This window comes from Tenrec ecaudatus, chromosome 1, assembly GCF_050624435.1.
Source record: "Tenrec ecaudatus isolate mTenEca1 chromosome 1, mTenEca1.hap1, whole genome shotgun sequence".
In the NCBI taxonomy this organism is placed as follows: Eukaryota; Metazoa; Chordata; class Mammalia; order Afrosoricida; family Tenrecidae; genus Tenrec; species Tenrec ecaudatus.
Genome location: NC_134530.1, coordinates 265144253 through 265159678, shown reverse-complemented (window position 1 = coordinate 265159678; position 15426 = coordinate 265144253). Strand labels below are relative to the sequence as shown.

Below are 15426 nucleotides of genomic sequence, written 5' to 3'. Positions count from 1 at the left end.
ACTAAGTAATATTTATAAACATCTCATATCTGAAAAATACGTTTAGTGCTACCACTTAGTTTTATAAATTTAATTGGGATCACCAGGTGAGGAAATGAGGTGGGGTCCACATCTAGAATTCTTAGGTGAATCTACCTCCACACTAGTCTGAGGTGGATTACTATGGGGCAGAAATCAGACATGCCTTCACCCACGAACGCTCTTTACCTCATCAGCCATCACTCCTAGGCATGGTACTTCCCTACCAGGTTCGGTAATCTATTGCAGTGGCTGCAGATAACTCACTGGCATTATTTATGATCATGGGGATTTATTAGGGAAGTTATTGTGTTACCATATTATCATCAGAAAATATTATCAGGATACAATTATATTTTTCAGCAGCAACCTTTGCTTAGCCATGCAACATCTCTCTCTGTTTTTCAGCTCTCAGCCTTGCCTTGTTCTGCTCCTTCACATGAGAATCTCAGATGCTGTATTAGTCTAGGTGGACTAGAGAAAGAAATCCAGGGAGAGTCATATGTGTATAACAAAGAGCTTTATATACAAGAGCAATTGAATATTGAGAAAACATCCCTGCCCAGTTCCTAAGTCCAATATTAGCCCATATGTCTGACACCAATCTATAAAGTCCTCTTCAGACTCACGAAACACATGCAATGATGCAGAATGCAGGAAGATCACAGGCCAGTGGGTGAGAAATCTTGTGGATCCAGTGGTGGTGTTAACATCTCAGCACTAGCAAGGGTCTCCACATGACTCCTCCAGCCACGTGGCACTCGCCTAGCTCCATGTTCCTTGTTAGCTGCAATGTCTCCCAGGGAGTGAGCCTGTGCCCTTCCTGCAGCGAGCTATTTATCTCCTTAGTGCCTCAAATGAGGTCATCAAGCTGCAACCTTATTCACAGGCCAAACTCCACCCCTTCGCTCTTAAGTCTCAAATTGACAACAGATTATGTAACTACCACAGATGTGCTTTGGCTCTTCTTTCTTGATGGCCCTGGGATTTTCGGTTCCTGCTTCTGAAATGGTTCACTTATATACCCAGTCCAGTGGCAAAACTGACCAATCCCGAAGTTAGAGTTAGATTCCTTTATAGCTATGTGTATTTTTCCACCCAGTCATTTGGTGGAGAGATCAAGGACTGAATAGAAGGACCATAACACTTCACTGTCTCAGAGAACTCCATTTTGGTCATAAAAATTGATTTCATGTTCGTTATCTTGGAAGTATTAACTGAAGGATCACTGTGTATTCAGTCCTGTGTTAGATTGGTGAAAATACTGAGTCCTTGCCTGCAAGAAGTTTAACAAAAGGTCAGCAAATTTAGGGATCTGTGATTGAGGCGATGTTTAGGGTCAGCGCCGATGCTGTGTGTCTTGGAGGATGACCTTTCAGGACCCACGGAATGAGGAAGCTTTCTGAAGTGTGGAGAATGAATGAAGTAGTTATTCAGATCAAAGGAAGCAAGGGCATGTAGGTAGAGAAGCAGCCTGGGCAGTGGGCAAGCAGTGGTCTCATTTTTTTTGTAGACCCTGAAGGTTTACGGTCAACTTGAGGAATGCTTTTTAGCTATGTCAAAACAGAGAATCCCAGAAAGATGTTTATTTGTGTGACACGGGAATTCACCTGTGTGGATCATAATGAACTGTGGATAACCTTGAGAAGAACGGGAATTCCAGATCAATTCATTGTGTTCATGTGGAACTTTGTACACCGATCAAGAGGCAGTTGTGAGAATAGAACAAGGGAACACTGCATGATTTAGATTCTGGAAAAGTGTGCATCAGGATGTAACTTGTCACCATACTTGTTCAGTCCGTATGCTGAGCAAATCATCAGAGAATCTAGATTATATGAAGAAGAATGTGGCGTCGAGATTGGAGGAAGGTTTATTAATAACTTGAGGGTATGCAGTGACTCAACCTTGCTTGCTGAAAGTGAGGAGGAATTGAAGCACTTGCTGATGAAGATCAAGGAGTGTAGCCATCAGTATAAATTACAACTCACTGTAAGGAAGACCAAAATCCTCATAACTGGACCAATAGTAAGGATATGATAAATGGAGAAGAGGTTGACATTGTCAAGGATTTTGTTTCATTTGGATCCAAAGTCAATGTTCATGGGAGCAGCAGTCAAGATACGAAAAGACATTGCATTAGGTCAATCTGCTGCATGAGATCTCTTTCGAGTATTGAAGTGTGGTATGAGTTTGGGGGGAGCCAGCCCCCTATCAGGAATCATGGTTCAATAAGCACAATTGTATGGTTGAGATGTATATATATTGTATTGAAGTCATCGAGAGCATGAGCAATAGAAGAGATATTACAATAATGCAGCCAGACCCATTAAATGGTAGCATTGCTCACCTCAGCCCCGCTTGGTGGTCCACGTGGAGAGAGGGGGGAGGGGAGGAGGACAAGTGGAAAGGGAATGGGGAGGAGAGGGAGCCCAGAAGAGAGGGGGGCGGGGAGAGACCACCAAGAGAGAGCTCTCTCTTGCTAACCCAGGCCTATATACCTTTTGGGGGCATGCAAGCCCACTGATTACAGATAAAGAAAGACCTACGTCACAGGAAGGGATTGCACTATAGATTATACAGCAATGACAGGGGTGTGTGTCTAGGGACATACACGCAATAGGAAGAGGAGGGATTGGGGGTATACATGTGACAAGATGGGCGCATACTAGATTTAGGATGGCAGCTTAACTTTGGATGTCACAGAGTGGGTTTGACTTGCTCCCTGGTTCAACTGATAGCAACTATTATCGGTAGGATGAGAACGCTAGGTCGAGAGCCTCAGGGAGAAATAGTTCATTGTCCCCAGCAAGGGGGGGGGGAGCTACCCTATAGTCTGGTGACTAACAGCCCTCAGGGAGGATGTCTGTAAGCATCTGAGCTTCCCCTACATTGAAGAACAAGGATGTTACTTTGAGGAATGAGGTGCACCTGACCCAAGTCATAGTACTCTTTATTGCATCATATGCATGTGAAACATGGGAATTGAATAAGGAGGACTGTAGAAAAATCTATGTATTTGCCTTGTGGCTCTGGAGCAGAATATTGAAAGTACCAGGGGCTGCTAAAAAGACAAACCAATCTGTGTTGGAATAAGTAAGGTCAGAGTGCTCTTTAGAGGCAAGGATGTGAAGACTTTGTCTGACATTCTTTGGACATATTGTCAGGAAAGATTAGTTCCCTGAGAAGGACATCATGTTTGGCAAAGTGGCAGGCAGGTAAAAAGTGGAAGGCCATGAGTGAGCTGGATTGACCCAGTGGCTGCGTCAATAGGCACAGGCTTAGGAGCAATTGTGAGGGTGGCAAGGCACCATGCGGTGCCAGGGTTGCTATGGGTCAGAGCTGACTTGATGGCGCCTAATAGCAGCAACAAACCCACAGCACCACAAGGCCTCCTGGGCAGGAATAAAGAGGAAATGATGCTCTGAATACAAAAGTATTAGTGTTTCATTTCTTCTCCATAACTGCTCAAGTGCAGCCTCCGTGTCCAGTGGATGTGACTCACTAGCCACAGTTCGTGAAGTGATTTGTCTGAAGTTCTTCCCTGACACAAGTAAAAGCAAAGTGTGTGAACATGCAAGAAAGGGGCCTTGCCAAGGGAGCCTCTGCAGGGTTTGGTTGCTTTGTTTTTCTATTAGGTAAATGAAAGGAGGAGATTCTTTTTGCCCCCCCCCAACTCCAAAGACAAAAGAAATGACAGAGGTTCGGGCCCACGTGAAATGACTGACATGTAGTCCCTGAACTCACCTGGCATTTGGAGGCTTTGCAAACATTGTGAACATTCACTGGTACTTAACCTGGTAAACATGAACTGGTATTTCTCTGTGGGCATATTCTGTAGGCTCATTAAGCTGACTTTGAAAGGCTTTAACGTCTCATACTGATACTGGTTGAACAGCAGCATTGGGGCTACAGGTAACAGAATTGCCTGCTTCCATTTCCCTTACCTGGCTTGAGTTCCTAGCTAATTCAGTTTTTCTCACATAAAGAAGCATATATAGGATAACACCTGTGAATTATAAAGTTCCACGTAAGTTAACAATAGTGGCTTTATCATCATTATTAACAATTCTAGGAGTAGCATGATAGTGATAGCCAAGCACCTTCTTGGTCCTAAACTCATCTGAATTGAAGATAAATGCCAAGTCTGGCATTGTTCTCAACCTGGTAGCTTGTCAGATGGTTAATGTAAAGAGAATGTTTATATCACAATTTGCTATCATTAAAGAATTAATGGGAAGGAGAATTTAAGGTTTTTTTTACCATGCATTTCTATGTCATTTACGTCTTTTGTCACAATGATCTATTTGATAGTCTTTTTAAAACAAAACATTTTTAAAAGAAAAAAATCAATATTCCTGGTTCTCTAATTTGCCTAAAGTGCTATACAAAAAAAGGGCTTCACAAAGTTCATGGAGAAAAGAATTGAAACTGTCATGTGAAATTTTGAAGCTCCTGGCCGATAATTTCTTATTAAATAGCCCCGTCCACAAGAATATTGACATTTACTAGCACATAGATCAAATGAAATTCCATTTATATAGATGAAAAGATTATTAATTGTAACACATTAAAATATTTACTGATAATTATATGCATTCCTTTAATTGAAAGCATATATCACCTTTAAAAAGAAGTATGAACATTTGAATATTTTTCATTTATAATGTTCAGAAATTTATTAAGAAATATCGTTATAACCTAAAGGATTTGTTATAAATTTCAACTGCTAACAAGATCCTCTGTTATAGTAGTATCCTATATATTTTTCCCTTTTTGTCCTTCAAAGTGTTGTTCATATCTGTTTAAATACATTGCCACTGACACGTGTCACATACTAGCTGTATGCTGTGCACTGTGCTAGGCACTTCCACAGAGACCGACACAATACGTCCTGGGGTTTAAGGAGCTAGTATTTGCTATGTTAGCTGGGTCTCAATCCAAAATTGCTTTCACTTTGTCCGTGTTAGTGGTGGGTTCTCCAGTTGCTTGCCTTCTCTTCTGTGATTTCTGTGAAGTCACAGCTGTGATTTCTCATAATCCCACTTATAATACCTAGCCATCCACCTCAACTAGAGTGGATGGCTTTTAGAAGTAGCATATAGTACCCCCAAACATCAATGCTAAAATAATATCTTCCTTATTCTTCTGTTGCCTTCCCATCGACTTGTCAAGAAAACCAAAACACATACATACATACACGGGCCATTCTAAGAACTTTAAACAAGTTTCTAGACTCCTCAAAAACGAACATGGTTCTGTCTCCTTGTCCAGTAACATGCATGATATACCTGACTTTAGGGAGATTCCATAGAGCTTATCATTTACTCTCCTTTATATAACAGCTGATATAGATATTTTAACTTTTATTAGGTACAGTTATTACTCAATGTCCTATGTCTGAGTTTTAAATTATTTTAAGACCATATTATTTGGGGGCCATTAGTATCCATCATAATTATTTTCCCCAGTATTCATCATCTGATGGTTTCTTTCCCAATTTTGTGATGTTCATTTGTTTTCATAACTGAGTTCATATATATTGGCTTCTGAAATCTAATTGCTTTTCCGGGAAGGCAGCTGTCACCTGATCAATGAGTCCTGCCTGATGTGTGACCTCATCTGGGTTCCCTTAAGTGAGATATAGAAGGAATCCAGGTTTCAGGACCCAAAAGATACTTTCCAACACAGGACCTGAAACTAGTGACCACATCTCGAGAGCCTTTGTTTTCATATTTTAAATGGTCATAATAGTATCTAGTTGGAAGAGTAGAGATAATATACAACATTTATCCATTTAATCATTGGTAGCAATTATTTTTAGTCATCTGGTATGCTTGAAAGAGACATTATTTTAAATAATAGTATCTGCTGAGATCCTTTACATTTCACTCCCCTTTACATTCTTAAATTCTTTAATTTAACCAAAAATGCTTTTAACTTTTAAATAAATGTTTCCTGAAATTATCTGAGCATAAGTCCTTTATTTTTCCTTCTGTGGATCAACTTTTCTTCAAGGTGCCTTTTGCATGAATCTTTCATCTCCTGTACAGCTCTATGTTCTGTCAATGGGATCAATGCATTAGCATCTAGGAAATGATAAACATCTCCTTTAATAGAAAGTTCCATAATAGCTCGCTATTAAAGCAAATCTGCTACCCTCCTAATGCCAGGTATCTCGACACAAGTGAATTTTGCTTAATTGGGAACAAATTAAGTATTCTGTCCACACATTCACTTCTGTCTTATAAGCCAAAGCGAAATATGTGATGCTTTTACAAGGCACCATCATACCAGAACTTTTAGCCTAGGCTATTTTGATCGCTTTCTCATGCCTTTTTTGGGGGGCTTCTTCTTCTTTGTCAACTTAAGCAAATTAGAGCCTATCTAAATTCTGTTTAATATGTATAAAGAAATAAAATGTAATATAAAATATACATTATATGCAAGAGATCACATAATGACTAAGCAGATTTGAGAAGCCACCAGGTAGAACTTCTAAAAAATTGAAAAATTAATAAAAATAAAATCTTGGACTGTGTAAAAGGAAATTCGGTACATAGAAATAGATATTTGGTGGGTTGGAAATTCAGTCCAAAGAGAATTTAGATATAGAACAGAGAGACAAAGTGACAGTGTGTTAGACAGATCCAACATGGGGGTTCTGCCAGTTACTAAGTATGTCTATTCCAACGATGCATTCTGGAACTGGGGAAATAACCACAGGATGGGTCCAGGGGCCCACTGGACCCACAGTGAGGCATACCTGAGCTACAGCTCTATTGATAACTTGACCTCCATAAGCCCCCTCTCTGACTGGTGGGCCTTCGAAACACTTTGGGTCTCCTGGAATTAGTGTCAGTTCTGAGCCAGTGTCCAGTAATCCCGAAAAGTGTGATTATTTCCTTTCCCCCAATGAACAGTCACTCTTGTGAAGGGCCGCAGGTCCCTTTGGGAAAGGCTAGAAGAAAGACTAACAGTATAAACCTTCAGTGATGTAGCAGGGTCCTCCTTCAAAGGGACCCGGCCTCCCCTTCATTCAAGGGGTTGTGGGTCTGTAAACTGGCTCAGATCTGCTGTTCACCTGATCTGTCTTGTATAGATCACGTAAATATTTAGTAGGTTTCCCATCTATTTCACTCCTACGGACACCATGTCAAAGTAGCCAATGGTATAGGTCCACACGAGACAGGTTGCTTTGATTACTATGGAAACCTTGTTGTCTATTATAACCACACCCACCCTGGCTCTGTTGATTCAGTGCTGACACCTGCCCTCTAGCACCATGGGGACCAATCAGCCCCATTGTGGGCAAATGTTGGAGTTCGCTTAGGGCAGTGCCCACGGTTAATCCTGGTGCACATAAAATAGCAATCACAGGAGTCTTAAGAGCTGCTGGGACCCACTTCACAAACTTGTTCCTTTTGGTTTTAGTGAAAGATATATCCTTCAGGACACCCCCTTTTTGGGTCTATGGGAACATCCAGATAGATGCATTCCAACATACCAATTTCTCTAAGTGTTTGGATGCCTTCCTCTACAGTGTACCAAGGTAGGTCAGGTACTTCAAGTTGGTCTAATCTAGGCCATCTGGTAGTCCATGCTTTAGCAAACCAACCAAATAAAGAATTAGATCCTCTCTTAGCCTGTCTTGCAGAGACATTGAAAGGAGAGTCTGTGCTTAGGGGTCCCATATCCAGAAACTCAGACCAATCTAATATTACATTTCGTGCACCAGTATCCCACACCCCTAGTAACCATTCCCAGGGATATTCCCCAGGCTTCTACTTGTATGTATTTGAGAACTCGAGCAAATCTTTATGAGTATAGCACACTTCTTCTTGGGTAATCATCTCAACCTCACCTTAGGAGCTTCTGAGACTTAATTTTAGTGACAGATCTAGAGGAAATAATGGGTAGTGAGGGTGTTTCCTGGGTGCTCTCGGTCATATCTTGTAAGGCTTCTCCCTTAGGCAATGCCACCGATGCAGCCCCACCTGGCATATCAACTTGAACAGTTTGGCTAATCTGCTCAGGTGTGGATTGTGAATGAATGCCTTCAGCTGGGAGGGGTGGTCTATTGACTGGGGTGGGTCAATTGTTTCTAAGGGCTCAATATCCTCCTCTTCTGGATCATCAGCCCATATGTTCCCATCTTATGTTTCAGGGTCCCAACTTTTTCTGATCAATGCCCTCACTTTGGTATCAGATACTGCTTTAGATCTGCAATTCAGCTGATGTTGTAATTCAGTCACTCTCATAATGAGACTCTGGACCTGGTTCTCAGCACTGTCAGCTCTATTACTAGAGGAGAGAAGGCTCTCCTTTGTAGCACAGACAGAAGTTTTCAAATCTGTTAGTCTGCACCTGAGGTGTGCTTCTGAGGCTCTGAGACCATCCCTCTCCTTAATCACACTTTCCATTGTAAGAAGGAGCAGCCAACCAGCTTCCCTGTACTTGTCATCCTGACAAAACTCCCGGAAAATACCAAAGATACGATCACTAAGAGCCTCCTCTTTAACCAGCACTTCATCCATTGGTGGTGATATTGTAGATGTTAGCTCGGCTGTTTCACACCGTGGATCAGTAAGAGGAGCACACTTATCCATGCTTTTGAACATAGAAGTAGCACTATTAGTGTTGTTAAGACTAATCAGGCTCGAGAGCCAATTTAAGAAGCTCATATTTATGGTTTTATTTCTCTAGAACTACTCCTGGTACCAAAATGTGTTAGAGTTCTCTAAAGAAACAAAACCAGAATGTTAATAATTTTATATATATTAATACAAATAGATAGATATATAGGAAATAAACGGTTAATTAAAGTATAAAGCAGTACAAATGGCTCAGTGCAACTCACTCCCGTGAGACAGTTGTGAGACACTGGCAGTCCTTCAAGTCTTGAGGGCTGCCAGGTAGTCCTCTGTAGAGCAATTCAGGCTATCCGGGCACAGGCAGCAAATAGCAAGGCAGGTTACCAATAGTCAGCCAGATGACAGGGTCCAACAGTCCCCAGCTCAAGAGATGTAAATTCCAATGGTGTAGCGAAGCAACTCTTGAAGGAACCTCAAATTATAGCGACACAGTCCACAGGTTATGCATCCCACGGGTAGTGTGGCTTGCAAATTGAGGCACAGAACAAGCAAGGCAGCTGCACACTGGTCCGATGATCAAAGAGCAAGAGACAAAAAAGGGGAGACTCACCAAGCCATTTGTCTCTCTGCCCTTCAATTAATCCTACCCGTGTTTATCAGCCAGGTTGGCACAATAAACTAACGACCTCAGACGGAAAGCATGAAAGGAAGCTTAGGACATATGAAAGACAGAGTGAGAAGGGCTAACGTACAATTCATTAGTGATTCCTAAGAAGATGAAAAAAGAAATGGACCTTTTGGTTAGTGGATGAGTGTTTTCACTGCTGTGCTACTAGGCTCTTTAAAAGAAGAATTGGAGGGCAAGCATAACAAAAAGAAATGTAAAGGCTCAGATCATCCACAATCATAGTCAATGGTAAATTGGAAAACAACTGAGGAAAAAATGACTACTTAGTAAATGAAACTAGGGCAATAATCTCACGCCATATAAAAAACTCCTCAGTAGATTCATAATTGAAGTGTGGAAGATAAAACTATACAACCTTAAGAAAGATGATAAATAAATATCTTTACAGCCTTGTGGTATAAAGGAATTTTAAGAAGAAAGTACAAAAGTACAAAATTTGCATTTTATAGGAATAAATTATATTTCACCTAAAATTTGTCATTAACACCAAAGAAAAACTGAAAAAAAGCCGCAAATGAGAAAATATATGTGTGTATCTATACATATACATACACATGAATACACATATTTGCATATACATACCAACACACACACACACACACACACACAAACTAATAAAAGTCAAGTCCAGAAGTCAACAGCTAAAGATTTCATGAAAAACAAGGGAAAAGATATACCGCTTCATTAAATATCAAAGATATGAAAATTAGAATAAAAATAAGATATTTTATACTTTTACAAAATTAGCCCAAACTTAAAAAACCCCACTGGACTATTAGATGCAGGTGAAGATGTGGAACAATGTAGCATTTATATACTATTAGTGTCAATGTAAATGGAAAAAATGACTCTAGACAATAATTTGTCTTCTAGTAAATTTAACATTTCCATACCTAGCAATTACATTTTTGATAAATTTCTACATTTCTTACAAAATTCCAATAATTTGTTTTCTGGTAAAATTGAACATGTGGTGAAGTTGAGTATTTGCATTCCTTCAATTGCTAGTCGTGCACTTTGCCCTGTGGAGCCATGCATTGTCGTGATAGGGAAGCAATCACAATTTCCCTCAACAAAGTACCTAATTGCCTGACAACAAAGAATAGTAAAATAGATAAGTAAATGATGTCACCTAATAGAATATGATCCAGCAGCAAATTATGAACTCCAAAAACACATAAAGCAACAAAGTATTTGTGAATGAGGGAATATAAATGAAGACAAGGAGAGAAATTGAAACAAAAAATTTAGGATAGTAGTTCTCTTTGAGGGAGGAGGGAAAACGGATACAACATTGCTTGCTGAAGGGGAGGAGGATTTGAACCACTTGCTGAATAAGATCAAGGATTTTAGCCTTCAGGATGGATTGGAACTCAATGAGAGGAAGACCAAAATCCTCACAACTGGACCTATAAGTAACATCATGATACATGGAAAAAAGGTAGAAGCTGTCAAGGATTTGTCTTCCTTGGATCCACAATCAATGCTCATGGAAGTAGCACTAAAGAGATCAAGTGACACATGGCATTGGGTAAATTTGTTGTACAAGACCTCGTTAGAGTAATGGAAAGCAAGACTGGTACTGGCCAACTCTTAGCAACCTTATAGGACAGGATAGCACTGGCCCTGTGCATTTCTAAAAGTGTAACTCTTTATGGGATTAGAAAGCTCCTTCTTTCTCCAACTGTTTATAATAGCCACATGAAAGATTAAACCCTTAAGAATAAATTTAACAACAACAACAACAAATCCAAACACTCGTACAAAGAAAACTACAGATTATTACAAAACCAAAAGAGACCTACACAAATGAAAGGATATCCGTGTGTATAGATAAAACAAATTGGAAAATGTCAGTACCTAAAAAAATCTACAAAACAATGCATGTCTGACAACAATCCTAACTTTATTCTTTAAAGAAATGGACAAACCAATTACAAACTTCATATGGAGAGGGAAGAGACCTAGGATAAGCAACACTTTACAACTTAGAACAAAGTAAAGGGCCTTACACTACCTGTCCTTAAAACCTTTTCCATTGCCACAGTAATCAAAATAGCCCGGTACTGATAAAATGATAGATACATAAACCTATGCAATAAAATAAAAATAATAGCATTCTCCTTCAGGCAACTGATTTTTGCCAAAGGATCAAAAAACATCAAATGGGAAAGGACTAACCTATTCAAAAATATGGGGCTGGAAAAATTGAATCTTGGTCTTAGAAGAATGAAACAGAACTCATACTTTGCCCAAATCCTAGAGCTATAAGGACCGTCATGAGAAAATTGGGACAAACTTAAGGGCCTTATGACAGGGCATAAACAGACTACCCGTTATAGAAAAGGAAGCACACACATAGTGCAAGACGAAATAGGTGAGTGGGTCCTACTGAAAATAAAACACTTATGCACAGTGACAACCTCATCAAAAGAGTAAAATGAGAGTTCACAGTTTGGGAAGAAATCTTTAACAACGACACATCAGACAAGAGAGTACATACTAATATCTATAGAATTCTGCAACATCTCAATAAAAAGAAAAGCAAACAACCCAATTAAATTGTTGGTGAAATATGTGAACAGACTGTTCACCAAAAATGACACCAAAATAGCTAATACACACATGAAAACATTTTCAAAATCACTATTAATCCAGGAACTGCAAATCAAAATAACAATGAGATACATCCACAATGATTGCCCAATTTAAAAAACAAAAAGAGTAAACAACAATGCCGGAGAAGGTGTGGGATGACTGGAGCTCACATACACTGCTGGTGGGCTTGTAAACATGTGTGACCATTGTGGAAGGCTATATGGGGCTCCTCCTAGAACAACTGGGGTGAGGAATAACATACAACACAGCATATCATTGCTGGTGATATACTCAAAAAATAAGAGACAAAACATGAACAGATATATGATCTCCCATGTTCATTGCAGCACAGTTCATAATAGCAATGAAATGTAAACAGCCCAAATGCCCATCAGTAGCAGAATGAATAATGAAATCCCGGTACATGAAGGCATGGGGCTAAGCTCTATGGGGTCAGCAAACCCAGTTCTCTGAATTACATTCTCAGAGGCACCTCACTTCAGTAAGCCTTAGCCCTAATGTACTCTGCTCCGTTTCCATGGGTCAGGACGTCTAATTTTCCCAATTAAATGCCAAGAGGCACTCTACTCCTGCACAAGAACACTCATCTTGACCTGCTCCTGGGCTGAGAAGTCCATCACTCTGTTCCAGCTCTGGCTCTGGTTCTGCTGCTGAGGGTAGAGCTGTCATCTGGATCCGAGAGGTTCACTGCACAGGGATCTCAGGTCCCGAAGGAGTGCTCCACTCCTGGCTCTTGCTGGTCATGAGATCCCTGTTCCTGCTTCTCAGAGGGCTCATTTTAGACAGAGTTGGACGGCCTTCCAAGGAATCCTCTCAGTAGTTTCGCTCACATTCGTACCAGACTCATACAGGACATGGTCTTGTGTTGGGAGGAGACACTTTGGCTTGAAAAGCCACATTAAATAATGAATTGCCTCTGCAAGTAAACTTGGTGCTGCATCTTGCCATTGAGAAAAACACTGACCATTACTTATATAGACCCCCGAAGAGAGAACGCACCCACTATTGTTCTTAATTGGACACTTTTAACTTAATTTCTATCCAGCCTTTGGTGGCCTTGTCTGTGTCCGATAGCTAACTGGGACTTCAGGCTCTTTTTGAGGTGAATGACATTTTTCATGGGCCACATCAGAAGGATCCAAATTGGAAACCCTACTATGTAAACTGGACTTTACCTTAAACTCACCTGTAGCAAATTTAAGGAGGTGAAATACCCTCTTGAACTTGTGGTTAACATGTTCTCAAGTGAGAACAAGAAGATGACTGCTATCCCAATATTAGGAAATTGGAAGTCTTTGGATTTGGTTCAGATCTCTTGTTCTGAGGGAACCCAATGAATGGCAGATCAGGGTTGCTATTCATTTACTAATTTTATACTATCTTTTAAAAAATGCTGTGTTACAGGGAATGTGGAATGGATGAACCCCTCAACACCAGCGGTGGGAGTGGTGACACCGGGAGGGAAGGGGGTGTAGAAAGGGAGAACCAATCTTGGAGATCTATGTGTAACCTCCTCTCTGGGAGATGGGCAATGGGAAGGTGGGTGAGGGGAGACTCTGGGGAGTGTAAGATAAGATAAAACAATAATTTATAAACTATTAAGGGATCAGGGGGAAGGGGGGAAGTGGGGGGGGGGAGGGGAAAAAAAGAAACAGCTGATTCCAGGAACCCAAGTGGAAGGCGAATTTTGAGAATGACGAGTGCAACGAATGTATAAGGGTGCTTTGCTCAATTAATGTATGTATGGATTGTGATAAGAGTTGTATGAGCCCCAATAAAAAGATTTATTAAAAAAATGCTGTGTTAGTTCAGGAGGCATGGCTCTTCCTTTGTGAATGAGTGCCATAGCAGAGTTTGCCCTATCCACAATCCTCATCGTTTGTGTAGTGTCTAGTCACTTAAGTTTTTAATCTGTACAGGTCAACAATCCATATATCGAAGTCTAAAAAGCTGTCCTACACATGTATAATTCCCCTTTCTTAACAGTGTTTTAAGCTCTATATCAATGGCTCAGCTAATGATAATATCAAAGAATTATCATATGCCCATGGAGACGGTTTATTATATTCCCAATGAAAGAATAATCATGTCCCTAAAGTGACCTGTGGATATATATAAATCATAGGTATATGAATTCATTTTGATCTCACACTTAATCATAGCCCTAACCTAAGAACAATAAGTTCTGATGTGGCATTACTTGATATTTGCTCTCATGAAGAGGTCACTGAAGATAAGGGGCTATAGCAAAGTGTGGTGAAGAAATCAGGTGGTACTCATCTACCAGAAAGAATAACATTTGGAGCAGCGGTTCTTAACCTTCCTAATGCCGCGCGACCCTTTCATACAGTTCCTCATGATGTGGTGACCCCCCCCAAACATAACATTATTTTCGCTGCTACTTCATAACTTTAATTTTGCTACTGCTATGAATTGGGTGACCTCTGTGAAAGGGTCGTTTGACCCCCAAAGGGGTCGCGACCCACAGGTTGAGAACCACTGATCTAGAGCCTTAAACCAAGCACCATCTAAGCGATGTGTTCGCTAAGTCTACACAGAAGCACACCAGCCTGCGTGATCCAACGATTGTAAATAAAATCCAAGATTGGAGTGGGGAATGGGATTAGAGCTTAAATTCTGAACACCTGGCTCGCAGAAGGCAATGGCTGATAGGAGAAGTCCAAAATTCATATGCAGGGGCTCCACATGAAGTTACCCTTTGGGTTGTGAATACCCTTGCTTTCAGCCAAAGTGCATTATAAAGTGGATTATTGTAGCTGGAGTTAGGTTAAAACATAACACCTTATCATTTGATTTCCCTTATGACCCACTTTAAATTTTTTCCAGTTATATTTTCTGCTTTTTTTATTGAGGTTCTCTGTTATATTTGTTAATCACTATTGTTTTTCTTTGTATGTTTTTATGTATATGAAATCCAGGATAGGCAGATCTATAAAGAAAATAACTGAATTAATCATTTAATTTGGGGACATTTAATTTAGGGACATAGCAGGAGAGGTTGAAGGGACATGGGCAACTAGCAACAACACAGGAAAGAAGGAAATGTTCTAAAATTGATTGTAGTGTCGATAGCACAACTCTTCTGAATATGGTTGAATTGAATGATATATGAATTATATGTCAAACCTATTAAAATCTTTTGAAAACATGTTTCCTTTTTCAGGTTATCCATGTATTATGAAATGCATTGGTTTGCATTGCTAAGTTTGAACATCTGGTTTGTGTATTTTTGAGTTATGTATATTTATGTGAATAGCATGTCAACATGAAATCCTTTCTCTCTCTCCCTCTCTCTGTTTTGTATTTAAAAGCATCTGAGTCAAGACCTGGAGGATTCTTCATGCTCCTCAACCCAAGGAAAATTTAATCGAGATCAGTTTTACAAGTTTATTGTTTTCCCTGGCAAGTGGATTAAAGTCTGGTATGATCGGCTTACCTTGTTGGCATTATTGGATCGGTAAGCCACTGAGCATGCAAATGTACAAC

The 15426-nt window shown here is 40.1% G+C and overlaps 1 protein-coding gene across 1 annotated transcript in view; it reads left to right on the top strand.

The window, feature by feature from the left end:
* The window catches only part of PCNX2 (pecanex 2), a 357992-nt gene that overhangs the window by 89425 nt on the left and 253141 nt on the right, over positions 1-15426 (top strand). The window contains exon 10 of the mRNA XM_075532150.1: positions 15252-15397. Coding sequence (XP_075388265.1) covers positions 15252-15397 — 146 coding nt within the window. The remainder of the gene's footprint in view (positions 1-15251; positions 15398-15426) is intronic.